Genomic DNA, 27,703 nt, shown 5'->3' on the forward strand with positions numbered 1-27,703 from the left:
TGAAAACTTTCAGTGCTATTAGAAATTGCTGCTCTGCCTACAATCCTGAATTCCTTTTCACTTTCACACTGTTGTGTGGCATTGCCAACGCAGCTTCCTCAAACCTGGCCCCTGATGAACAGTTTGTTTTAGGTGACCACAGGTAATTAGTCATTCTCCACCATAGGGCATAGGCTGCTAGATTCTCATCCCTGAATATTAGTGGAATTTTTACTCAGGGCAATGTAACTTATCGCCCCAAATTTTCTTTCTCCAAATTTCCTTACTCCCCTATTTATCAGTTTTCCTTTGAAATTCTTGGTTTTAAGCAACAGAAACCAATTCTAGCTAACAAGCAGAAAAAGAACTTCCTGGGAGCATCTCAAACAGCTCAGAGTCAGCTGGAAGCCCGGAGTACCAGCAGTTCTGAGGCAGGGCTTGAGGATGCATTTCTAATAAACCCCCAGGAGCTGCTGAGGCCTGGGGGGCCACTCTCTGAAAATCATCACAGCAGGGCAACAAAGTTTCTCATGCATTCAAACCAAAAGAAACAGACACAGTGACTCAGACTGCTTTAGTAACAAGACTTGTCCCTTGTCCACAGGGAGGGGAGTCCAGGGTGAGCTGCTCCAGCACTGCCACCAGGAGGCGCCCATGGCCTTTCCACCTCTGTTCTGAGTGCACAGCTTGGGCCTCCTTGGTCACTTTAGGTGATAGTTTCTGCCAATAATATTGAATGCTTCCATTTTATGTTTATGGCAAGACGACTGTGAAGAAAGTTTAACGCTGGATTATCGTTCAGTCGCCCAGTCGTGTCCGACTCTTTGTGACCCCATGGACTGCAGCACAGCCTCCCTGTCCCTCACTATCTCCCAGAGTTTGCCCAAGTTCATGCTCATTGCAGCGGTGATGCCATCCAGCCATCTCATCCTCTGACGCCCTCTTCTCCTTCTGCCCTTCGTCTTTCCCAGCATTAGGGACTTTTCCAATGAGTCGTCTGTTTGCATCAGATGACCAAAATACCGGAGCTTTAGCATCAGTCCTTGACTGGCTTGATCTCCTTGCTACAACTTTCAGGAGTCTACTCCAGCACCACAGTTCAAAGGCATCAACTGTTGGCAGAGTAGTGTCTCTACTTTTCAACACACTGTCTAGGTTTGTCATCGCTTTCCTGCCAAGAAGCAATTGTCTTCTGATTTCATGGCTGCAGTCACTGTCCGCAGTGATTTTGGAGCCCAAGAAGATGAAATTTCTCACTGCTTCCACCTTTTCCCCTTCTATTTGCTATGCAGTAATGGGGCCGGATGCCATGATTTTAGTTTTTAAAATATTTAGTCTTAAGCCAGATTATTGACAGCCTAATATATAAAAATTTTATCTTCTGAAAAGTTATTCCTTTGAGGATCTGATGAAAGCTTATATAGGCCATTCCACAGAACTGTACAATATGCTTTTTCATAATATCATGATCCCAATTTATGGAAGCTACCGATGGTCAGGACAACAATGTCACAAGAGCACACAACAGATTTTGGGTTAAGAATTCCTGATTTAGGGGGACTGATTCTGCCATTTGTGATGTGGAGGATTTGAGGAAGCCTGTGAGCTTTCTGGGGCTCCATTCCTTTTGTGGGAAAAGAAGAGCACTGAGGCCTCTGAAGCTGGGCTGGTCTGCTCTGCTCACCTCTGTGTGGCTGACGCCTGGAGAAGCGCCTGCTGTACAGAGGCACGTGGTGACCTCGTGTGTCACTCCAGCCACTTTTTCTTATTGTTAATCGAAGTATAGTTGATGTACAGTATTACATCAGTTGCGTTATCATTACAACAGTATTACATGGTACAGGTGTGAAACATAGTCATTCATAACTTTTAAAGGTTATATTCCATTCATCAGTTCAGTCGCTCAGTCGTGTCCAACTCTTTGCGACCCCATGAATCGCAGCACGCCAGGCCTCCCTGTCCATCACCAACTCCCGGAGTTTACACAAACTCATGTCCATCGAGTCATAGTTACTATCAAATACTGGTTATATTCCTTGTGCTATACAATATGTCCTTGTAGCTTAAATGTTTGTACACCATAGTTGGCACCTCTTAACCCACTAGCCCTATCTTGCCCCTCCTTCCTCTGCGCTCCCCACTGGTAACTACTAAACTGTTCTCTGTATCTGTGAGTCGTTTTTGTTGTTGTTTTACTCACTAGTTTTCTGTTTTAGGTCCTATATGTAAGTGATGTCATATAGTGTTTACCTTTGAGTTATTTCACTTAACACGATGCCCTTGAAGTCCATCCATGCTGCTGCAAATGGAAACATTTCCTCTTTGTGGCTGAGCAGATTCCACTGTATATATATACCCCTTCTCTGTCCATTCTTCCGTTGACGGACACTTGGGTTGCTTCCGTGCCTTGGCAATTGTCAATGATGCTGCTGTGAACTTTGGGGAGCAAGTATCGTTTTGAATTAGTGTTTTCTGTTTTTTCAAATTTATACCCAGGAGTAGAATTGTGTGGTGAGGTTATTACTCTGACAGCTAAAAGGAACATATGTTTATATATGCTTGTGCTTAAACATTTTGCTTTAATTTTGACTACAGTAAACATCAATAGCTGATAAAAGTCCTTTGTGGTGGTTAATAATTCTTAAGAATACAAAGTGTTCCTGAAACCCAAAAGTATTAACAATCATTCCTTTAAACCACGGATCTTGAAAATGAACCCTAACAGACTGTGGTCCACAGGCCAAATATTGAATGTTCTTGTTTTTATTTTATTTTATTTATTTATTTTTGTTGTTCTTGTTTTTATAAATTAAGTTTTACAGGAACCCAGCCCTACCCATTCATTTTTCTATTGTAAATGTATTCGAAGGCTGCTTTTTCCACTATGATGGCAGAGTTTAATAGTTGTTACACAGACCTTATCGCCTGTAAAATCTAAAGTGTTTACTATCTAGCCCTTTTCTGCCAGAGTTGAAGCTGCTAGGTCACCTGGATCTCACTGAACCCACAGCAAGCCCTCCTCTCCACCCCCACCTCCTGAGTCAAGAGCTAGAGCACAGCAGTGCTGGCAGACTGACTGCCCACAAGCAAGGAGCTTTCTCACAACAAATCTCAGTTTCCTGAGACATATTTTATATCTTATAAGGAATAATCAAAATATTCAGATGATTACAGCTACATTTTAAAAAGCAGTTTTTTAATCACATAACAGTCTACATAGGGAAAGTATCATAACTGGAGTTCAAATTCATAGCAACTAAAATTTTTATTTAATAAATGGTACAAAGCACAGTGCCAAAAACATTAACATTTAAAATTTCACCAAAAGAAAAAATACTATAGAATACACAGTTGCAAAAAGCTACATTAAGTTATTTTACAACTGCCTCAGGCTGCAAAAAGAAAAAACCCAATGCCATACCTAAGTTATCCCTCTCTCAAAATAATGCCATTTATGTTATAAACCATGAGCACCCCATCAAAAGACTGGAACTGTTTTTGTTAATTCTGTGGCCATATTGTTAAAAGGGCAACAATTTGGGGCTTTATACAGAGTTAGAGTTCCTATCAGAGGGACAACAGCACCACGGCCTTAGTGAATCCTTATGAAAGGAGGTCCATGAATGGCTGAATTACAGGAGTTATAAGGAACGAGAGCTGCTCACTTCCCACAGAAAACAACAAAGGCACAAGATAGACCATTTGCTTACGAATGTGTAAAACTCAAAGTCCACGTTATTCCTACAACATGTTGAAAGGGCTTCAGAATTCACACAATACTAGTTTTCTTTTGGTTCTGGTTAAATTATATATACCAGTTTATAACAGAAATGGTAAAATCTGTAACTCTGTTCAAAGTTTTAAAAGATTACTTAAGAATGGTTTCTTGTATTTCTATGCCACCTTTATAGTTCTGCTTTCTCATTTCTTCATTAGTAAATTCAGTGTGCAGGTTTTATCCCAGGCTAATTTAATTTATAACTTCCGGAAGGAACGCCCTCTCGAATCCACAGAGCGTTGAGGTGGGGAGCCCCCACCCACGTCACCAACATGCATGTCGCCCCACACCGCCTCTTCGCTCTTCTCAGCTAAAGCCACCGTTGAGTCTTCCGCCTCACCCCTCCTCCCGTCGCGGCCCTCCTCAGGGTGTCTTCCATCACAGTCACAGGCTCGGATGCGAGCTCTGGGCTGGTACAGCTGCAAGCCTGGCCGGTCCTGCCAGGACAGAAGGCGTGTTACTCTTCCAAGGGCCAGAAACACAGGTTGGGGCAACAGCTCTATTTTAGGCCCTGATAATCCTAATTATCTAAAGAAAATCAGTCTAGCAGGTAAAAATCAGCCTTTTTCATAGCACTATCTCAGAAACTAGGCATTTTGAGATTTTAAAATAGGCCATGAAAAAGAGTATTCAAAATAACTTGAAAGTAGTCTCTGAGAAAGTGTTATTGCTCAAACCTAGACCACTCTGTGGAATTGGTACAATCATGGCATTCCCTCCTATTGTGAGAGGTGAAAACTCAAACACACTCATTACAACCCTTCAAACTCACCATGCACGGTGGATGCAAAATTGGAAACAAACTAAGACATGGCCTTTGAGCTATGAGCTGAGCAGTCACACATTTGTAATAAGCTACAATTTCTGTGTACCTTATTCCTCCACTGTCCCCTTTATAGAAAATACTAACCAGTTATCATACTAAACTCTTAGAGGTGGTGGGATAAAAACATCACTGAATAAAGTACATGAAATGAAATAAAACTGCTTCAGGGCATGGGAAAGCAAAGCCAGGGAAGGACAAAGCGATCCTGCAGGCCAGGACCGTTGAGGCCAGCCAGCCCTACGGGAGCTGTATGTGTGCCTGGGCAGAACAGCAGCCTTGGCCACCTGAGGGGCAATGTGACTCGGGGGGCATGTCTTATGCTGTTTCTCTAGGGCTCACCACTCACCTTTACCCACCACTCCTGGGCTGTGTGTGAAGTCCCCACAGTCACTACTACCGTGGGGTTTACCAGAACGTCCTTTTCCTTAATATCAGCCTGGCCAATGAGAAGAGTGGGAAAGAGCTTGGTAGGCCTGTGTAGCCTATCACACTCTTTCCCACACTCTTGGATCAGAAAAATTAATACTGCTAAAACGGCCACACTAGCCAAAGCAATCTACAGAGGTAATGCAATCCCTATCAAAATACCCATGATATTTCTCACAGAACTAGAATAATCCTTAAATTTATATAGAACCACAAACAGCCCAGAACTGCCCAGGCAATCCTGACATAAAAGAACAAAGCTGAAGGTGTAACCCTTTCAGATGTCAGACTATACTACAAAACCACAGTAATCAAAACATTATGGTACAAAAACCAGACATATGGATCAACGGAACAGAGTAGAGGGCCCAGAAATAAACCCACACATCCATAGTTAATTAATCTAAGCCAAAGGAGGCAAGAATACACAATGGAGAAAAGACAGTCTCAGCAGCAAGGGGTGTTGGGGGAGCTGGACAGCTACACACAAATCACTGAAATGAGAACATACCCTCACACCATGCACAAAAATAAACTCAAAAATTGTTTAAAGACCTAAATATAAGACATGACATCATAAAACTCCTAGAAGAGGACACAGGCAAAACATCCTCTGACAAATCATAGCGATATTTTCTTCGGTCAGTCTCCCAAAGCAAAAGAAAATAAACAAATGAGACCTAATTAAACTTAGATGCTTTTGCACAGCAAAGGAAACCACCAATAAAAAACCCCTACAGAATGGGAGAAAATATTTACCAATGATGTGACCAACAAGGGGTTAATATCCAAACTACATAAACAACTCATATAACTCAGTAAACCTATGTATTACTTGTGTGAAAAGTATTATAAGCCTATTACAACACAGTACTACCTAGCCAATTGTGTTAGTTGGGTACCTGGGCTAACTTTGTTGGACTTATGAACAAACTGGACTTAATGAACACACTCTCTGATGGGAATTTGTTCGTATGTGGGAGACTTACTGTAGTCAAGGTATGGAAGCAACTTAAGTGCCCATTGACAGATAAGTGGATAAAGAAGATGTGGTACGTATATACTATGGAATATTACTCAGCCATAAAAAGAATGAAACAATGAACATCTGCAGCAACGTGGATGAACCTAGAGATGATTGTGCTAGGTGAAGTAAGTCAGACAGAGAGAGTAACTATATGATCACACTTACAAGTAGACTCTAACAATAATATAAATGAATCTATATACAAAACAGAAATAGACCCACAGTCACAGAAAACAAACTTACGATTATCAAGGGAGAGAAAGAAAGAGGGGGGGACAAATTAGGAGTATGGGATTAACAGATACAAACTATTAGACACAAAATGGATAAGCAATGAGGATTTACTGTATAGCACAGGAATTACGTTTAATATCTTGTATGAACCTATCATGGAATATAATCTGAAAAAAATAACCAGTTCGCAGTATACCTGAAACCAGCACAATATTGTAAATCAACTAAACTTCAATTTAAAAAATCAGAACACTGTTAATAACGTAAAAGGAAGCACCAAGACATATTTTCCTCACTGTCTTAGGGGTAAAATAGATAATCTTTCCATTACTTATTCTTAGGCAAATAGTGTGAATGTGCAGTTTTATGCTAAATAAAAGGGTTTTGTGGGGTTTTTTTTTTCCTTTCTTGGTTAAAAAAAAAAAAATCAATTCTCTGAGTAAAGGAGATGCTGGTTTCATCTCAGGCCCTGGTACCCTCTCACTTGACAAGAATCACTGCTCTACAGACACAGCCTTTCAGGGTCTACGACACTGTCAAAGCCTGTGGTCCTGCATCTCAAGACACCTCAAGACACTTGGTTAAATAAAACATTTTTGTTTGGAAAAGCAGCTGTAAGCCTGCAGGATTATAGTTAATAGTTTGAGCAGATGAAATAAATGGAAGATTATCCCTGAAGAATAAAAGAACCTTGTTTCCCGTGCGCTCCTTTCTGGGTGCCGGCCGGTCTTCACTCTTCTCCCTTCCCGGCCTCTCTGCTGCTTCCACAGGGCAGCCCCTATCCTGGCTCCCTCTTCTCCCTCCGTCTGCGGCCGACCCCTTCCCCCGTGCCAGCTCTTCTCCATTTCTTCCCGAACATTTTTCCAGCTCATGGTGGGCTCTGTGTTTCCTGCTGTCATCCAAGTGGCATTGCTGTGCTTCAAGTTCTTTTTCTCGGGATCTTCTCTCCTTATCCCTTTGCTCTTTATCACTGTCATTTTGTGACCTGTGATTCAACACAAATTATCAGTAACCTTACATAAACTGCCTGACAATTATCTGTCTTCCCTTCCAGATTCCAAGTTCAGAAACAGGCAGGGAACATATAGTCTGCTCATCACTGTTGTGCAGGTTTGCACATGATGGGCACACGACAGATGCTCAATAAGAAACTTTTGAAAAGATGAATAAACAAGAGTAGTAACAACATTTACTCTTACGTTTGAGTGACATATATGTAATAGGCACTAAACTAAGGTATCATATACACACACACACATTCTTGTAATTCCTAGTAAATACAACCCTCTGTGGGTTTTTTTTTTACAGATAAAGCAAATGAGACTAGAAGTAATCAAGGGACTTTCCTAGTAGACCAGATGAACATCCATCATGACACAGAACTGTCAGTTTGAGTTTCTGTTCCAAGCAGAGCTAAAATTAACTTAAAAAATTAACACATGCATATATCAAACTGTTAAATGAATATTAAGTAAATAAGTTGCTGCTTCAGTTCAGTTCAGTTCAGTCGCTGCTTAGCTCATCTTAAAGTCTTTCTCTGCATGAGCCCCACATACCATCTGTGGCTCCGCACACGAAGGCAGCAGGGCTCGTGGAACAGAAAGATCTGCAAGCACGCATCTGTGCCGGAAACAGGACAAGAGCACAGAAGAGAGCTACAAACCGACAGAGACCCCTGAGGAAGAGAGTGAGAAGAGAAGACGGACAGGCAAAGGCAGGGATCCAAGAGGAGCAGCAGAAGAGTGGACCCTGGAGGCAGGACACTCCCTGCTTGAAGATAGCCTCGGGCTGCAGACTGACGGTTCACCATCAGCATGACCCTGACCACAGAGGCAAAGGTGTGGACAAGCGCATCCCAGCAAAACTCCTGAATTCCAAGCATATTTTTGAAATATAAGCATTTACTCACACTGCAGAAGGCGACACGACCACAACTTGATGACAACTTCAGGTGCGGAACATGGTCAGAGAAACAAGAGCTCGGCTCACCTCTCCCGGAGCTCCTCCAGCGAGCCCTCTGGGGGCTTGGGCTTCAGGACCACCGCACTGGGACAGGGCTCCCACTTCCCGTCTCCAGGGTCAGTCTCCTCCGCTCTTTCTTTTGGTTTCTCAGTGCTCGGCTCCTCTCCCTTTTCTGGTTTTTTGAGAAGCTGAGAAATTATAATGCTAGTAAAATACCACTTTAAGAGTATATTAAAAAGAATGTATTTAATAAATAATTTAAAATATACACCAATATCGAGCCCAAATGTTTGAATAGCAAAAAACATAAGCTAAAGATCCAATGAACAGGTTTTTGGTTAAATATACACGGGAACATTCAGTCAATGAGGTACTTTGTAGTTATGAAAAACAATTTAGGATAATGTGATAAAAAGATATTATATAAATGAAGAAAAGAATGTTACAAAGCAGAATGATCTGATTCCTATTTATATGTTGATTCACAGATATATTAATAGAAAAATGTCTAAAAGGCATGCAATAGTGTTATTATTTTCAGTTAGCAGAAATGAAATGATTTTCTTTCCTTTCATCTATAGGTTCTAGTTTTTCTAAAATGAACACATATTATTTTTATAATACAGTAAAAACTTTTTAAAAATGTTTTACTGTTGATGACTTTGAGAATAGTTTTCAAACTACCTATTACTCTCTTTCTTGTAACAGACTTAGCAGTAACGCTGATACACTGCTTCTGGTATGAAATTGGACCTTCCTTCTGTTCTTATTCTTTGAACTTTAGTACTACAGGCAGGGTCATGAACTTAAGTCTACATGTAAGAATTTTGCTCTCACTTATAAAAGTGAACTTATTTAAGTTGTGGTATAGGAAAACTATACACAGACATATTTCACTAAATGCGATCATTTAAGAATGAAATACAGACTGTCAGACACAATTGTGAAAGTTGCCTCTCATCAGAGATTACCTGCCTATGGAGAATCCTTTCAGGTAACAGTCTATCTTTTTTTAGTTTAAAAAGTAATATATGCAAACCACAGGGAAATGCAATAGTGAATGTCTCCATCAATCCAACTAGTAGTTTATGCACCTACAAACTGTTGTAACAATATTTCTGAAATCAAAGAGTTTTTCCAACACCAGTTCTGACACCATCTACCTGGGGTCAAGGTCAGACCCCATGGGGCCGTCCCCACGTCAGAGGCCAGGTGCTAGTCCCAGGCTGTCACCAGTACTTGTGACTGACAGGCTATAAATTCAGGGAGTTCTTGAATGAGAATAACTCAGGGAACTCAGGAAGCACTTTACTTACTATCACTGGTTTGTTATGAAGAGTACAACTCAGGCCCAGCCAGCTGGGAGAGAGCTCGGGGCGTGGTACCTGGGAGCAGTCTGAGGCCTCCCACCTCCACTCTCTCGGCAGCAGGATGTGTGTGTCCACCAGCTAGGTTGCTCTCCAAACCCCACACTTCAGGACTTTTATGGAGATGCCATTCCATAGGCATCATCAATTGCACCTCTGGCCACTGATGACTGAACTCAATCTCCAGCCCTTTCCCTTGTGGGAGGTGGGGACGGCGCTGGAAGTTCTAACCCTGTAATCACGCCTGGTCTCTCTGGTGACCAGCTTCCATCCTGAAGCCATCCAGGGCTCCAGCCACCTCTTAGCTCTTGGCATACAGGACATTCCTATCGCTCCAGAGGTAGCAAGGGTTTAATGAGCTGTGTGCCCTGAACTGGGGAGGAGAGCCCAGGCTCAGGGCTAGGAATGCAGTTGTGTGAAACGAGGGCCCACAGTCAGGGCCTCACACTTGATATTCTTGCCAAGGCGGTGGCATCTCCAGAGTGGGAGAACCGTAACCACAGTGACGAAGAGTGAGCCAGATAATCTCAGGAGGTTATAAAATGCTATAGACACATAATAAACAGAATACAAGTACAAAGAGGTGTCGGGGAGGGTGGAGGAATGGTTTCTCAAGGGGTCAGGGAAGGGCCCCCTGCACAGACAGGATGTGCCCAGGGAGCAGACAGCGAAGGGAGCCATCCTGAGTGGGCGTGAATCTGGCGGCGGGCGCGGAGGAGCTCCCTGTGTGGGAAGCGGGGGAGGGAGCACAGAGGGCAGCAGGGAGGGAGCATAGAGGACAGCGGGGAGGGAGCACAGAGGACAGTGGGGTGGACAGCGGGGAGGGAGCATGGAGGACAGCGGGGAGGGCAGCAGGGAGGGAGTATGGAGGACAGCGGGGAGGACAGTGGGGAGGGAGCACGGAGGACAGTGGGGTGGACAGCGGGAGGGAGCACGGAGGACAGCGGGGAGGGAGCACGGAGGACAGCAGGGAGGACAGTGGGGAGGGAGCACGGAGGACAGCAGGGAGGGAGCGGGGAGGACAGCGGGGAGGGAGCACGAGGGCAGCGGGGAGGGTGCACGGAGGACAGTGGGGAGGACAGCGGAGGGAGCACGGAGGACAGCAGGGAGGGGAGGGGGAGGACAGTGGGGGGAGCACGAGGGCAGCGGGAGGGTGTGCGGAGGACAGTGGGGAGGACAGCAGGGAGGGAGCACGGAGGACAGCAGGGAGGGAGCGGGGAGGACAGTGGGGAGGGAGCACGAGGGCAGCAGGGAGGGTGCACGGAGGACAGTGGGGAGGACAGCAGGGAGGGAGCACAGAGGACAGTAGGGAGGGAGCGGGGAGGACAGTGGGGAGGGAGCATGAGGGCAGCGGGGAGGGTGCACGGAGGACAGCGGGGTGGACAGCGGGGGTCAGGGCATGTGTGCCTCGTCCAGTCCACATCCATGCTTATAAACTGATCTCACACACCTGTTCCTACAGAGCTTCGTGGAAAAGATCACACAACGTTTTCAGATAATAACCTACAACTTACAAAGTTTTCAGGAATTTCATTTGTGACTCTGGCAGCCTGACTGCCTTCCTCAACGTGAGCTCACCGCTTAGTCCTCTGAGGAGAATGAACCACTGGGCTGCGTATTCTCTTTATGGTAAAAGGGGCCATGAGGACCTCTCTCTGCCTCCTCACTTTTAGGTTATCAATATAAATTCTTTTGGTCTTTCTTTACAGATTTTATTTTTTAGGTTTCCTTTTTTTAAAACTTGATCTCCCCAGAGGAATCTTAGGTCAGAGATCCCCACACTGAGCACATGCTCATAAAAGGCTCCCCTTGGAGTCGGATACGTACTGTCAGATCAGAAGCCCAGATCAGATCAGACACTCAGAGGACAGAGCTGTGGACGACTCGTGTCAGTGGGGTCTAACCTGCCACCAGGATTCTGTTTTACCAGATTCAATAAGACTAAGTCTTTCTCCTGCTGTGCCCATGTTTTGGCTTCTTTTTCTATGTGAAGAGTCCTACAGTTACTTTTACTGACATAATTTGTTTTTATTTCTTTAGCTTATTTTGATTTCTAATTCCATATTCAAACATGTAAAAATAAAATGTTCTACTTCAAATACCATTAAGTCTTACTTAAAATTATAGTCAAAATTGTAGGCTACAAGTTTCAATGATTCTTCCTGAAAAAGTCTCAAAGCTGTTGAAAAAACCACTTTTGAGAATATCAAGCATTAAGTGCTATTACATTTTGCTGAGAAAGGTAAAGGAAAAGAAGGTTAGGCAATATCTGCATACCTGCAAGCGTAAGGTCTGCATTAAGGATACACCTTCCTCCCCTCTGGTCACGAAGAGCTGACATTCTACAATGACAAAGCCCTTCCCATAGTATTGCAGCTTCGTTTTATTATCCTTCAAGGGCTGTTAATTTGTACTGTTGAGACTATGTAAGTTTGTTATAGGAAGTATATCAGCTACATTTCTACTATGAATAGTTGTGCTCACACTAAACCACATGGACAAACAGGAGACACTGAGTTATTTTCAGGGGACACCCTTGCTTTGCCTGTTATTAGGTCCATGCCCTGGCATAAGCAAGATAGACAATCTTCACTTAATAATCTTGATTGTGCTCCTCAATTTCATCAATATTATTATCAGGTTATAAGATTTTAAAGCTACATAGATCTGTAAGAATTGTCATCAAAGCCAAGATGAAGGAAACCACTCTGTCCGACTTCTTGCTCATCTTGCATGCTGAGTTTATCTTTGCAGCAGATGTGCTGGAACAACATAACCTGGCCTACACCGTCCATCAGGCTGAGTTTTTCAGCAAATCCTTAAACTTAAGGAGACACATTTCAAGGAATGGTCTTTGGAAATCGTTATGCAGGAGTGCTGTTCATCAGATGTTTCAGGCTCTCCTCCTGATGCTTCTGCTGTCCTTCAAATTGACATTAGGTAGGGATGTGCCTTTCAGTGGCCAGTGAAATGCAGCAGATAGAAAAGGTTTAAGAACCAGGGTGCAATCTGCTGTGTTACACACCTCCTCCTCCGTCAGAAAGACTGTGGAAGCAAATGCAAGATGGAGCCTCCTCAGCTTGGGTCCCTGGAGGGCCATGATGAGCAGTGCACAACAGACACGTGATATGAGCAGGAACAGCTGCATGAATCCAGTGAGATCCTGAGGCTACTTTCACTGCAGCGTCACCAAGCCAGTCCTGACCGACACACGTGGCTGTGTGTTTTACAGGCAAATCGTTAGGAGATTCCCTTCAATGCTAGTGAACCCCATATGAACACCTATGAGAGAAAAGGCCTAGAAAAAGCTTTGCTTTCCTTGAAGAAACGGTGTGTTTTCTCCTCGTGGATAATGAAAATGTTTCTCATCAACTTTTCTGATTGCTGAGCATTATCAGCAACTGATCTGTTGCTCAATTATGGCAACTGTGATCTCTTTCCTTTCCTCTCCACCTAGTTCCCACCTGGTCCTGACCTTTCATTTTTTTCCCTTTATATTACATGATTTTAATGAATCCTTAAAGAGCACTTTAAACACTTCATTGAAGAGGTAAGATGCATGATAGGTTGGAATCTAGACTGAGTTAAAGTCACCTGAGCAGAATACTAAGAAGGTAATGGCTGACCCCAATTGGGGAGTAAATTTTACACAGAGAAAAAACCTAAATCACCTTGCTAAATGAATGCGTCAGTCAAAGAAAAAACCGGGGAAGAGATGTAGAAACCATTGCTGCTACCACAAAAGAAATGACACAACCAGTTCTATGAGTCAGCCTGCATACAGAAAGGCAGTATACACAAAGCCAGCGGGTTTCAAACATGCAGTTTTTTAGTTAGGAAATCTTTCTTGAAGGGCAAATCTAAGCAGAAGCCCACTCTCTGACACTCCTGGAAGTTACCTTCATCCTTACTTCCTTCTCCGCCGTTTTCTTCTGTTTTTCTGCTGCTTTCCTCCTGCACTTCTCCTCCTCCCGCCGCCTCCGCTTCTCTTCTTCCCGTAGGCGCTTCTTTTCCAGCTCCCTCCTCCTCCGCTCCTCTCGTTTTTCTTCTCGAATTCGCTAAAGATGTGGAAAGTGTGTGTATAAACTGTCTGCACAGACATGATGGAAACAAGAAGGCTATTCACAGGGTAAAGAGCCAGACCTACCTGCTTCTCTAATTTTCTGTTCTTAATATATTCCAAGAGAGGTGTGGTTCTTCTAGCTAAAATACAAACATTGCAATGTAGTCTTTAACTGTAAAATAAGATTTCCCTATTTTAAATACTTGCTTTCAATTCAACCTTTAAAACAAGGGAAGAATATACAATTTTAAAGTTTACATGAGCGTTCATTTTATCTGGGGGAATTCTTACTCTATCTCTATAAAGTCAAGGAATTTGGAGCTACTGACAGTTACACATACTAGGCATTTAATTCCTTATTCTTAAAGGAGTCTTATATATTACCCAAAAATGATATAAAAGCAAAATAGCAAAATGAATACATTAAACTTTCCAAATATTCCATTTATATACAGACGGCCCTCACATCATCAGTTCTGCATCTGCAGATTTTTGATCTACGGATCAAAAATATTTGGGAAAAAATTTACAAAAAGTTCTAAAAAGCAAAACTTTGAATTTGTAACTCAGTGGCAACTATCACAGCATTTACAGTGTATCATGTATTATAAGTAATCCAGACATGACTTAAAGTATACAGCAGAATGTGTGTAAGCTGCATGCAAATATAACACAATTTTATAGAGGGGACTTAAGCACCCAGATTTTTGTATCCATGGGGTGGGGGCAGGGCTGGAAATGAGTGAGGACTCTGCTCTGCACTGCGGAGGTTCTGGACTTGTCAGCTGCTGCAGGGCTGAGACCTACAGGGGAACGGGTGGTAGGGGGGTAAGGGGGGTTGATACGAAGACTCCACCTGCCTTCCCTCCTTTACTATAAACACCTGCCTTGTTTCTTCAGAGGCCTGATATGATGGGTAAGTGACACCCTATATAAGAAAGTGCTTTGCATGCTCAGTTGCACAGTCATGTCTGACTCTTTGCCACCCCATGAACTGTGTAGCCCACCAGACTCCTCTGTCCATGGGGTTTTTTAGGCAAGAATACTGGAGTGGGTTGCCACTTCCTCCTCCAGGGGATCTTCCTGACCCAGGGATCAAACCTGCATCTCCTGCATTCCAGATGAATTCTTTACCACTGAGCCATCAGAGAAGCCCCAAAGAAAGTGCTTTACAAACCATAAAGGTGTATCTTTTACTAAAGAGAACATGCATGGCCATGTAGCCCTGATTTAACCTACAATAGAACAGTCCCCACTTACTAGGCTCGGCCACAACCACCTATGAGGAAGCAAGTCCCATAGCTGCTAAGTCTCAGAGCTGGGACCTGGGCCCAGGTCTGTCTGCTCTAAAGACTCTGACAGGCCAGCACTGAACTGCAACTTTAGAGTGAACTAACACTTGCACATAACTCACATGGCTCACACTTGAGCCTAAGAATCCACTAAAGGTTAGAACCTAAGAAAAGGAAAAGGCATTCGCCATGAATTTCCTGATTAAGTTTACATTTAAATAGGCATAAACAGGAAATCACAGAAACAAAGTTCTACAGGCTCCTCTGGGCTCGTGGATTCTAAGCCACATTTATTCATTTAGTAAATAGGTACGCTGCATCTCCTATGCAGCAGACACTGGGCAAGGCACTGGGAACATAGAAGACAACTGGTCTCTCCTCTGCGAGAGGACGGCTGGACTCTGTGGGACTGTGAGTGTGTGTGTGTGTGACCAGCAGGCAGATATCCAACTGCCCAGAAGAAAAGGTCCTGCACAAGGGTGCTTAAGAAGAAGCGGTAAAGAGATGGGAGGGGGAGGAAGTTGAGTTTATAAATAATTTCTAGTTTCCTTCCTTGTTTAGCTCTTCTTAAAATCACTATATTCTACAGCGAAACTGCAATTTTCCCTCAACACTGTTTCTTCTCCACCTCAGTCAAGGTGCCGTAAACCACTGACCTGCTCAAGGTGAGCACCTGGAGGCCATGATTCTTTCTGCTGTCTCACCCCCACACCCAGTCCTTAGCCAGTCCTGTCAGTTCGACCTCCAGAACACATGCTGACTCTGCAGGACTCATCCAGCCACCTTCCCCAAGGACAGCAGAGCCTCTAAGCAGAGTCCAGCTTCTCCCATCTTCCGCAGCAACCAGAGTGATGGGGAAAAATAAATCAGACCAGATCACACCCTCGATGGGTCTCCAGCCCATTATGCAACAGCCCTGCCTCTCCAGCAACTCTGCCTCTTGCCCGCTGTGTCCAACCACGCAGGCCCAGAGTGCCAGCCTCCAGCCCTCTCCTTCTATCTCTTGGCTCCACTGGACTTGGCTCAAATATAGTCCCAGAGAGGTCTTCTCTCTATCCCGATACCCTACTGCATCATGTCTGTGGCACTTCTCACAAGAGGAGATGTTTGGGCCTAAGCGTTTCTGCTTGTGTCTCCTCCAGTCGCCCCCGTAGGCGGGCAGCTACAGAGAGGGGAAGCGTGTGTCCTGTTCTCATACTGCCCCGGACCCAGACTCAGAGTCGACACCCAGTCAACATGAGCTAAGCACATCTCCATAAATACTTCAGTGATTAAAGATCCTTCCAGCCACACATTAAATCATCTCTTATAAAATATAAAACTTCATTATTAGACTAATGAAGAACGTTTCAATAATGTTAACCTTTCTTACTAATTTATGCAACACATATTTACCAAATACCTAACTTGTCCAAGAAATGTATCATGTGCTGAGACTACAAAGACAAAAATATCATTCTGTTGTGGGGGTGGGGAGCAGGGAAGCAGAATGAGAGGAGAATTAATGTAGAGAGAGAGAACAAAGAAGATAAAGTATAACAGTGTAGCCGTTCTGTCTCCTAAGTCTTAGTGGATAAGCAGGAGGTAGGCATGGGAGGGGAGGGCAGAGGAGTGTTAGGCAGTAAGGAGGCCCCAGACCCAACAGAGGTGAGGAGGGAGACACTTCACATGTGTTTGGGAGTGACAAGCAGGTTGCCTGCTAGAGAAAGGAGTTCCATGTCTACCCTTAATCTTCGGGTAGATTGCTACTAGGGTACAGCCACTCCCAAAATAGACCACCTGTGGGGAGAAGGCTGAAGGCCGGGTTCAAACCAGACCCAGCACTCGGGCTGGGCTTATCCTTGCATCTGCCTCACTTGCTTAGGGGCTGTGACAGTTTTGAATGATGGCAAGATGACATCACTCTTAAGCAAAGCATCTCATTACCGTGGCTGCTCTTTGCAAAGATAACTGGCTTCAGCTCTGAGACAAGCTTCCCTGATGCAGCCCAGCACACAGCACTCAAATGTCTTCTCAGCTGCCAATTCAGAGCATCAGAACTTTGAAGCAGAATGACCATAGCTGAAAACTCAGGTGTTCTCTCTCCACCGACAGATAATCAGAAATATTTTCCCCATTTGCCATGTTGACATCCTTTTCCTTTTGTCAAAACTGGGGAACACTCTATATTTCTGCCAAGCCTGTCACATGCATCCATTTTTTATAATAATCATGAAAAAGAAAAATACACTGTATAAATATATATCTTAATAAAGAGAAAAAAATGAGCAAAACAGACCAATAAGTTCTCGTGTCTTTGCCTCTATGTCTCCCAGAAGAGTTTCAGGACTGACACTAGTTTTCTCCTCCTCCACACAGTAAGTTTCTAAAAATTTCTTATACTCTGGGTCTGTAAATTAAAACAGAAAAAAAGGAATGTATGGGAAAGAATTATATTTGACCACTGTGCTTAATTTCAAAGCTTCACAATCCACTACTTGAAAAAGGACTCACCATCTTCAATGCTTCCGGTTTTGGCATCTTTTTTCTTTAGCTTCTTTTTGGCTATCTTCTGGAATGGAGCAAATTCTACCACTGCAGGATATTCTAGCCCTTTAACAGGAAACAAATTACAAAAGCCATTCTGAAATGGCTTTTCTGTATTCATTTTTAAACAATAATCTAGCTTACTTAAGCATTCAGCATAGCATTGATAATGTTACTATTTAAACTATAATTTAATTATACTTTCAAATAACAGTAATCTTAGCATATCAAGCTCCAGATTTAAACAAAGAATTAGCAATTATTTAGTAAATAAACTAATTGTAGTTGTGGTTACATGACTGGAGATATTCAAAATTCATTAAACTATATACCTTAAAGTGGTACTTTGTAATCACATGTAACTTATACCTCAATAAACCTCTTCACCCTCCCACCAAAGAGCTTATTTTGGGATACCTTTAAATAGCTTTCCTAGTCATAGCTTATATTTTTTAATTTTAAAGGTTAATTCAATGATCAATCTATTATATGAATTCGAGGAAGTGACATAGTTTACAAGAGACACTTATTTAAAGAGAGGGTTTCAACGGATGTACATGATATTCAGGTAAGATTTGCTTCATACAGAAAATTCAGAATGAAAGTAACTTTAAACTAATTTTGTTGTTATATTGGGGTGGGGACAGACAGAAAAGTTTACTAAGAGAATCTGCTTAATCAAGAGATGAAACACTTCTACCTTGGTACCAAACCCTTTAGCCACTTCTATATCTGTCAGATGACTGATATTTTAACTCTCATTTATCTGCAAGACACTTTTCTATATTTGCATTATACTCAACTATGCAGAATAAAGTCAAGAACCAGGAGAAGAGTAGGGCTTCAGACAGACAGGGACAATGTCTGATTCACTTTTCATGCTGTGTCCATAATGCCTAGTACATAGCACTAGGATAAAATAATTTAGTTTGCATAATATAATTAATTTTACTTATTCAGAAAAATTTTACGTAAAATAGTAAAGTTTACTTATCCAGAAAACTCATTATGAGAAAAATTTCACTGCCCAATGATAATTCCTAAGTAGACTGTCTACACAAAATTGCTAGAATTCTTTGGGTTATATATAATTTTAATTTTCAACATAAGCTCATAACCACAGTAACATAATCAAAGTTTAAGAAGTTATTTTAGATTAGCATCTATGGACTCAATTAAAACTCACAAACATCTAACAAAACTTAATTAATGTACTCAGAAATTATAATGAAGAGTTTAAAAAGCCAATGACCCAACCTTTACTATCAATGAAGATATATCCATCAAAACGATCTCTAAAAAGAAGGATGTCATCTGGATTTCTAAAGTTAATGTATGCTCTTGAGTAGAGATGAGGATAAAGACTGAAAGAAGAGACAACAATGAAAATAGTAAAAAACTTAAGACCAAAACAACTTAAGACTTATTTTAATTTTTTTTCTTTTCTGGATACAACAAACTATTTCAGATAAAACCTTTATGCCAAAGAATCATTTCTCAGTTAATTACAACAATCTGGGTACTCTTCATCAAAAAAATCCGAACAAAATATTAACTGAGATTTTTTTTTTTAAGATTTCAGAGATACTTTAGGTTGGTTTCTCTACTGCACAGAGCCAGGGTTAAAATACTAGTTCTCAGATGTAGGAAATCAAAGGCAAGGTTATTCAGAGATCATTCCTAATCATACATCATGACTGCAACACAACCCAGTCATGATTCATTCAGAGAAAACGTTATATTGTAAAGAGATCCCTTACAGATTTAAAGAGCATTGTTTAGGTTATCTTAAAAGGGTATTTATTATAGCATGCAGCATGGGATATACAGAACTAAACCTTTCTCCTCCATCTCACAGTTACCAACGTCCTTCATAGGCAGGAACTTTCAATCCCATTTCATGGATGAGAACACTAGAACACTAAGGTTTGGAGAAATCAGGTACCTGCTGAGGGAGCTGTTGGTAAAAAGGTGGGGCTGAGATTCCAATCTGAGTCACTCTGAGTCCAGTGCCTGACCTCCTTTAACTGTAGCCTAAACTTTAGTTATTTGAAAAAATCGTGTTTATGTTGGCTTTTTAAGAAAAACACAAATCTATATTTACCTGTGATACTTTTCTCTGACTGAACTGACAGTTTTTACTGAAAGGTATTTATTCAAAAGGAAAATATGTATGACTGCTATAAATGAGAACTCATGATATTGAAGAGAAAACTAATACAGATAATGTGAAGTCACTAAGAAATCACATAGTGAAATTCACTAAATTCTAGCTGATCTGTCCCCCTGTTGGGCTAACTTGAGGTCTGCTCTTTTTTAATAACAAGTAGATATTGAACTGTTAAAGCATTGACAGAAACATCTTACTACCAAGCTGCAGATGAGAATAGAAAGAGACATAACTCAGCAGAGGTGGCTGAAAGTAGGGGTGTCAGTCCTGGAAGGGAGCACTGGGGGCTGAGCTACATGGGTGTGTTCACCTGTAACAACTCATTAGCTTATACATCTATTATTTATTCGTTTTCCTTCTTATATTTTAATACAATTTATTTCATATAAAAGGTAATATTAAAGTTTACTGATATCCAAAACAAAATTAAGTAATATGGTGTTAGACTGCTTTTCTTTTTAGACTATGTTGATGCTATGGAGATACTCAAATCATTTTAAGGGAATTTAGTAATTCGACTACTTGGAAATAACTTGAAGAAATAATGATCTGCACTGATCTCTGCGTACGTGTGGGAAAGACATTGAAACAGAGATGGCTTCTATATCTACACTACTTTACCACCCAACAACAGTGCCTCGCTCTTTTTTTTTCCCCCCCTTTTCTTGGCCCCACGGCACAGCCTGTGGGATCTTAGTGCCCCGTTCAGGGGTTGAACCGGGCGGGCAGTGAAAGCTCGGAGTCCTAACCCTGGACCGCCGAGGAATTCCCGCTCGGCCTCCTAAGGCTGGTGAGGTCTTCTCACCTGACATCAGCAGTAAAGAACTCGAAATAATCGTGTGCAGGCAGCGGGTGCAGCTGCTGTTCCAGCTGCTCCTTGGTGAGGCTGGGGGGAAGCCGCCGGATGACCACCTGGGGAGAGAGGTCGCTGGTTGGATTCATTAGAACCTCATGAAGCTTCAGCTACTAAGTGGGACACGACTTAGCGGCTAACCAACAACCACCCGGATCCCGGTCACCCCGTTTCGGCTCGGAATATCCAGCTCGGAGTATTTTAGGATATCATTGTTGTGAGAGGTGGACCGTAAAGAAGGCAGAACACCAAAGAACTGATGCTTTTCAACTGTGGTGCTGGTGAAGACTCCTGAGAATCCCTTGGACAGCAAGGAGATCAAACCAGTCGATCTTAAGGGAGATCAAACCCTGAATATTCACTGGAAGGACTGAAGCTGAAGCGCCTGTATTTTGGTCATCTTTTGCGAACAGACGACTCATTGGAAAAGTCCCTGATGCTGGGAAAGATTGAGGGCAGGAGGACAAGAGGGCGTCAGAGGATGAGGCTGCTGGACAGCTTCACCGCTGCAATGAACATGAACTTGGGCAAACTCTGGAATATGATGAGGGACAGGGAGGCCTGCCGTGCTGCAGTCCATGCGGTGGCAGAGTCGGACACGACTGGGCGACTGAACAACAACAAATATCCTAAAATGCGTGAAATATGCGCACGGAGAACAAGGCTGTCAAAAGGGTAACGAGGGCTCAATAGTCTAAAAGGGATCGGTGAGGTCAGAAAAGGCTGCGGACAGTAGCACTTCCCCAGGCAATGGTCATTAAAGCCAGACAGCCAGCCGCCCGCACTGCGGCCCACGCGCTCAATACGACGCGGTCGGGCCCCAACAGGCGGCGCCGCGGCAGAGCGCCCGAGGGGCAGCGTCCGCCGCCCGCCCGCCTGCAGCCCCGCAGGACCCGCCCGGCTCTCCTCAGCGAGGAAAGCTACTTCGCGGCACTGGCGGGCCCCAGCGTCCAACCTCGCCAGGAAACACCCACAGGCTGAACTGACTTTTCTTCCTCCAGAGTCAGAAAAGTCGAAGTGAAAGTCGCTCAGTCGCGTCCGACTCTTTATGACCCCATGCACTACACAGTCCATGGAATTCTCCAGGCCAGAACACTGGAGTGGGAGCAAGTACACTGCAGTGGGCAGCCAATCGCTTCCTCGCCGCCCAGACGCCGCTGTCCGCGGTGCTGGAGAGCCAGCGGCCCCGCCCCCTGGCCCCCTCACTGCTCAGGGCAGTCTCTTATCGCGAGGTTTGCCGGCCCCGCACCGCCCCCGCACCGCCCTCACTTTGCTCAAGACCGTCCTCTTTTCCTCGCGAGGTTTGCCTGCGCCGCTCCCACAGCTGGAAGAGGAGGCCAGCGGCGCTTCGGCCTCCCGCCGCGGAGACTCCCGGCGGAACTGGCTTTCTGCGGATGATGGTTTCTCCCTCCCGCTCGGACCCCGCGTAGCAACGGCCACACCGGGGCCCCCGGCTCCATCCTCCGAGCGCATCCGTACCCCACGCGGCGGTGCCGCCGCTTCCCGTCAGAGCGGAAACCTCGCGAGAACTGGGCCGCCCCCACCGTTGTGAGGCCACAAGTCCCCTCCCCCGCCCCGGGCTCCGCGTCTGCGTCCCCTCCCGCCGCCGGGGCGGGAGACGCGGGCGGGGGAGGGGCGGGAGACGCGGGCGGGGGAGGGGCGCGCGCGGGCCGGAGGCGGACCCGAGCTGCGCTGGGCGGGCCGTGGGCCTGGAGCCGCGGTCAGCGGGAAATTCGGGGCGCGAGCTTAGCCTCAGTAAGAGCTTTGAACGGGCCGGGGCAGGGCGGAATGTCTCCCGCGGAGAAGAAACGTTCCAGAAAATTATACACGCGCGCTTGACAGTGTTTTTTTCAGGCAAGAATACCGGAGCGGGTTTCCATTTCCTACTCCAGGGGATCTTCCCGACCTAGGGATCCAACCTGCAGTCTCCTGCATTGACAGGTGGATTCTTCACCACTGTGCCACGTGGGAAGCCCAATAGTGTTCACAGCCTTTTATTTTCCAAGGAAATCGGAACCTTTCGTCAGAGAATACCAGTTACATTTAAGAAAAAGCAAGGAAATGACAGCACAAATCAGCACATGGCTTTCCCCTACGAAGTAGAATGCATGCCCCAGAGTTGAGAGAAGAAATTGGCCGCAAAGAAGTTTCAATTCACCTGCCCTTAGTGTTCAGGTTGCAGTGACTAGAGTAACTCAGACGCTCAGCACTCACAAAACAGGGCCTCAATGTTTCCAATATAATCTTCACTCATTTTTTGAAGCGCTCAATGGGACAGCAACCATGTTTTCCTTTTACAAACATGCAGGCAGAAGTACCTTTGGTTAGAATAATTCATATACAGGTTGATTTTTAAGTGCCATGTCTTTTCATATTTTCGACTTAATCATGTTGACTATATTTTTCATTCGTAGCACCTTCCCAGTACTTCAAGTACAAATGAGAATGGAGTAACTGAGGCATTGAGAGAGAGGGGTCGCGGGCAGCCACTGGGAGTAACCCAGTTTTAACTCAATCCATTTTAACTTTATCCAGGTTTAACTCAATCCAGTCTTTTATCCCTGAACCACTCGCTACCTATGAACAAACTCGAAATGGGTCGTTTTCTTTATTTTTGGTTGGGCTGAGCACCAGCTCTAGGCTTCAGCAGTTGCAGCTCCCTGGCTCCAGAGTACAGGCTCAGTAGTTGCCTCGTGGCATGTGGGATCTTCCAGGGCCAGGGATCAAACTGCTGCCCCTGCATTCTTAACCACTGCAGCACCAGGGAAGCCCAGAAATGTGTCATTTTAAATGAGCTAAAAAACTGAAAAAAAAAAAAAAGTTCCAAAACCAAGTTCTCAAAAACCCCAGCAAGGGGGCAAGGAGTCGTTTTCATTGTTTCATTAAGTCTAAAGGAATCCTATATATGTACACATGTATGTGCACACATGTACACACGTATGGATGTGAGAGTTGGACTATAAACAAAGCTGAGCACTGAAGAAATGATGTTTTTGAACTGTAATGTTGGAGAAGACTCTTGAGAGTCCCTTGGACTGCAAGGAGATCCAGCCAGTCCATCCTAAAGGAAATCAGTCCTGAATATTCATTGCAAGGATTGATGCTGAAGCTGAAACTCCAATACTTCGGCCACTTGATGCGAACTGACTCATTGGAAAAGACGCTGATGCTGGGAAAGATTGAAGGCAGGAGGAAAAGGGGACAACAAAGGATGAGATGGTTGGATGGCATCATTGACTCAATGGACATGAGTCTGAGCAAGTTCCAGGAGTTGGTGATGGACAGGGAAACCTGGCACGCTACAGTCCATGGGGTCGCAAAGAGTTGGACACAACTGAACAACTGAACTGAACTGAAAGCAATCCTATAGGAATAAACTATGATGAAGTTGCACACACTAGATCAATAGTTTCCTTGTCTGTCTCCAATCAACTCTGTATTGAAAGCCTAGTTATGCTGATCAAAAGCTTTTATTGTGACAAAGAAAGTGAAAGCTGCTTAGTCCTGTCTGACTCTTTGCAACCCCATGGATGATACAGTCCATGGAATTCTCCAGGCCAGAATACTGGAGTGGTAGCCTTTCCCTTCTCCAGGGGACTTTCCCAACCCAGTGATCAAACCCAGGTCTTGCACATTGCAGGTGGATTCTTCACCAGCTGAGCCACAAGGGAAGCCCAAGAATACTGGAGTGGGTAGTCTATCCCTTCTCCATCAGATCTTCGCGACCCAGGAATCAAACCAGAGTCTCTTGTATTGCAGGCAAATTCTTTACCAACTGTGCTATGAGGGAAGCCAAGGAAAATGCAGTTGTCAGATAAGAGAGTTAATTACATCCTGAGGGTGGAAGGTAGGGGCAAAATGGGCTGATGGTGAGAAATGGCAGAATTTTATAATTCATGTTTGCGTAATGAAATTATTCTTACATAAAATTTTATAATACAAATTCAAGACAGTGAAGGATACACACTTGTAAAATCGCTTATGATTTTACATGAAAAAAAAGTACAGCTGAAAGAAAATCTAGCTTCCTACACATTACCGAGCATGTTTTGTTTAAAATACACACAGAACTACATCCAAAACAAAAGCAGTATTACGTAGTCTCCAAATGTCAGGGAACCTAGCCCTAACTGAACACTCCACCCATGAACATGGCACTGGTCACAGGAAGGGTTACATTTTACTCCAGAACACAGGTCTAAAGGATGAATGACAGTAGCTTAAAGCAACTGGTGACCATTACACTCTTATTTTTCTTCAAACATGACAACACAGTCACTTTAAAGTTGGCAGGAAGGCTGATATTTTAGGAAACTATGCATTATTACGAAATACTAGAGCTCTGAATCGTGACAGAGAAGTACTTGGCAGAACAATTACACATTACCTGTTTTGTTTTGTTTTTTTGACACTTTCTGAAGATTAAACACTGATATTAAACTGCTGCTGATGTGGAAAACGGCTTAGTCTAATGTCTTGAAGCTCTTAAAGAACTGTCAAGGAGGTCATGGCTTAATTATGAGGTGTTCACTTTTCAAAAAAACTAAAAAAATAACACCACATGATCAGTGAAGAAACTAAATGAAGCAATGTTATCATCTGGTGGACAAAAATAAATGCGCAGACAACATGACCCTATTGTGTAGAAAATTCTAAAAAATGAATACACACACACAAATTAAAGCTAAGATACAAATTCAGCATACAAAGTCAACAAACAAAACTCAGTTATTTCTATACACTAGGAATGATACAATCCAAAAAGGAAACTAAGAAAACAATTCCATTCCCAATGGTATTATAAAGAATAAAATAATTAGGAATAAATTTATCCAAGGAGGTAAAAGACAATGAAAACTGGAAAACATTCTTAAAAGACATTAAAGACAAATAAATGAAAGCTCATCCTGTTTACGGGATAGACATAATACTCAGATCCCTATCAAATTCCCAATGGCTTTTTTTCCACAAATGAAAAAAAATCTAAAATTAATATGGAAATTCAAGGGACTATAATAGGCAAAACAACCCTGAAAAAGAACAAAGTTGTAGGACTCAAACTTCCGAATTTCAAAGCTTCCTACAAAGCAACAGTTAACAAAACACTGGTACTAGCTTAAGGATATGCACATGGACCAGTGGGACAGAATTCAGAGCCCAGAAATAATTCCTTACATTTATCATCAATTCAACCCTAACCCTAACCTATTTTAAAGTGAGCAAAGTATCTGAATAGATCTCTCCAAAGAAGATATACAAATGGCCAATAGTACCCAATCAACATGACTGGTCATTAGGGAAAGGCAAATCAACCAAAATGAAATTTATCACTTCCACCTACTATGGGAGCTAGAGTGAAAAAGCAACAGTAAAAAGCATTGTGAGGATGCAGAGAACCTGGAACCCTTGTGCAGTGGTGGTGGTAATGTAAAATGGTACAGGCACTGTGAAGTCTGCTGTCTCTCAACCACAGTATCATCACATGACCCAGCAATCCCACTCCTAGGCATAGACCCAAAGGACTGAAAATGGGGGCCCAGACAGACAAGCACACAGCCACGTTCACAGCAGCATTATTCACAGCAGGCAGAAGATGAAAGCCACCCAAGTATCCGTCAACAGACGGATGCAGTAAATACACACGTAATGGAATGCTGTCCAACTGTAAACAGGAACAAAGTTTTGAAAAAAGCTACAATATGGATAATCCTTGGAAGTATTATGCTAGAGTAAAAAAAGAAGACACAAAAGGACAAATATTCTATGATTCCACTTATATGAAATTATCGAGAATAGGCAAATCCAGAGACAGAAATCACATTAGAGGTTACCAGGTAATGTTCAGCGCTGAGTCTCTCAGTGGTGTCTGACTCTTTGCGACCCCAGGCTCCTCTGTCCACAGAATATTCCAGGCAATACTGGAGTAGGTTGCCATTTCCTCCTCCAGGGGATCTTCCCAAACGAGGGATCAAACCCACACTTCTTGCATCCCCTGCACTGGCAGGCAGATTCTTTACCACTGTGCCACCGGGAAACCCGGGGCTGAGGGAGAGACAAGTGGGGAGTCACTGCTCAGTGGCCAGTTTCTGTTTATAGAGTGATGGAAAAAAGCTGGAAATAAATGCCACTAATTATACACTTGAATAAAAGGACTACCTATGCCCACATGCACACATTCTTTACAGAAAAATGGGAAAGAAAGCAGAGTTCCCATACATTAACTGCTCCCCTCCACCGGATCCCTATCTTACATTAATGTGATACAGTTGTTACCAAGAGTGATGCATTAGTGTTAACTCAAGTCCACAGTTTCTCACATACATTTTACCAAAATAAAGGAAAAATGCAGAAGAAAAACACTAACGGATTGGGGCAAGTGACAAGGACGGAAGAGCCAAGCTGAGAGAGTTCCAACAGCCAAAGCTAGAACAAACGAAGCCACAAGTAACATTAGTATAGAATTACAACCGAAAACAGAAAATACGTTTACACGAGTCAGTGCTGATAAATAAATGGGATCAATAAATAAAATGAATAAACAGAAGAAAACAGATGAAATCACCATCCACTCCAGGGGATGGAGCTTAACTTAAACCCTGTGTCTAACGGAGGGTAGACTGTACTTAATGATTTGTTTCTAAAGTGTGGAAAGGGGCGAACGATGACTTCTCAGAGGGCAGACGTGGCAGACTCCAATGCCACCAGTGATCAGGTTGACACCTCCTGTAAGTCATGCTGACAACACGCACCCCTGACACATGTGATGAGAAAGGTACCTCACACCTCAAACCCAACGCTCCAGTCCAATCAAGAGAAATACTTGAAACAAACCCAAACTAAGGGAAATTCTACAAAATATCTGACGAGTCCTCTTCAAAACTGTCCAGATCATGAAAGACAAGGTCTGAGACATCGTCACAGCCAAGGAGCCTAAGAGATCTGACAGCCTAGGCCTCCCAAATGCAGATGTGGAAAGAGGACATTCATAAGAAAACTGGTGAAATCCCAAATGCCTGGAGTTTGGTTACTGAAAACCAAGGTGGATTTCTAAGTTATGATGAAAGTCTCACAGCCTCATGAGATGTTAAAAATACGAGAACTGGGTGAGAGCATATGGAAGCTCTTGGTACTATCTTTGTAGATTTTCTGTAAGTTCAAAATTAGCCCCAAATAAAAGTCTGTTGAAAAAAAGACATGAGA

At 43.4% G+C, this 27,703-nt stretch overlaps 1 protein-coding gene across 3 annotated transcripts; it reads right to left on the reverse strand.

Annotated features, from left to right (window-relative positions):
* Positions 1-2,831: 2,831 nt before the first annotated feature.
* UPF3A (UPF3A regulator of nonsense mediated mRNA decay) lies at positions 2,832-24,253 on the reverse strand. 3 transcript variants are annotated; one of them, XM_070380671.1, is made up of 10 exons: positions 21,773-24,253; positions 20,456-20,562; positions 18,738-18,844; positions 17,448-17,546; positions 17,233-17,343; positions 13,747-13,802; positions 13,511-13,657; positions 8,260-8,420; positions 6,961-7,255; positions 2,832-4,194 (listed from the first exon to the last, which is right to left on the reverse strand). In XM_070380671.1, the coding sequence occupies exons 1-10, from the start codon at positions 21,974-21,976 to the stop codon at positions 3,955-3,957; spliced, it is 1,527 nt and encodes a 508-aa protein (XP_070236772.1). In that variant the 5' UTR covers positions 21,977-24,253; the 3' UTR covers positions 2,832-3,954. The 3 variants fall into 3 exon arrangements, with proteins under 3 accessions (XP_070236772.1, XP_070236771.1, XP_070236773.1); XM_070380670.1 differs by having other exon boundaries at positions 2,839-4,194; positions 13,499-13,657; positions 21,773-24,245; XM_070380672.1 differs by lacking the exons at positions 18,738-18,844; positions 21,773-24,253 and having other exon boundaries at positions 2,839-4,194; positions 13,499-13,657.
* Positions 24,254-27,703: the final 3,450 nt, after the last annotated feature.

Source organism: Bos mutus, chromosome 12 (genome assembly GCF_027580195.1).
Source record: "Bos mutus isolate GX-2022 chromosome 12, NWIPB_WYAK_1.1, whole genome shotgun sequence".
Classification (NCBI taxonomy): Eukaryota; Metazoa; Chordata; class Mammalia; order Artiodactyla; family Bovidae; genus Bos; species Bos mutus.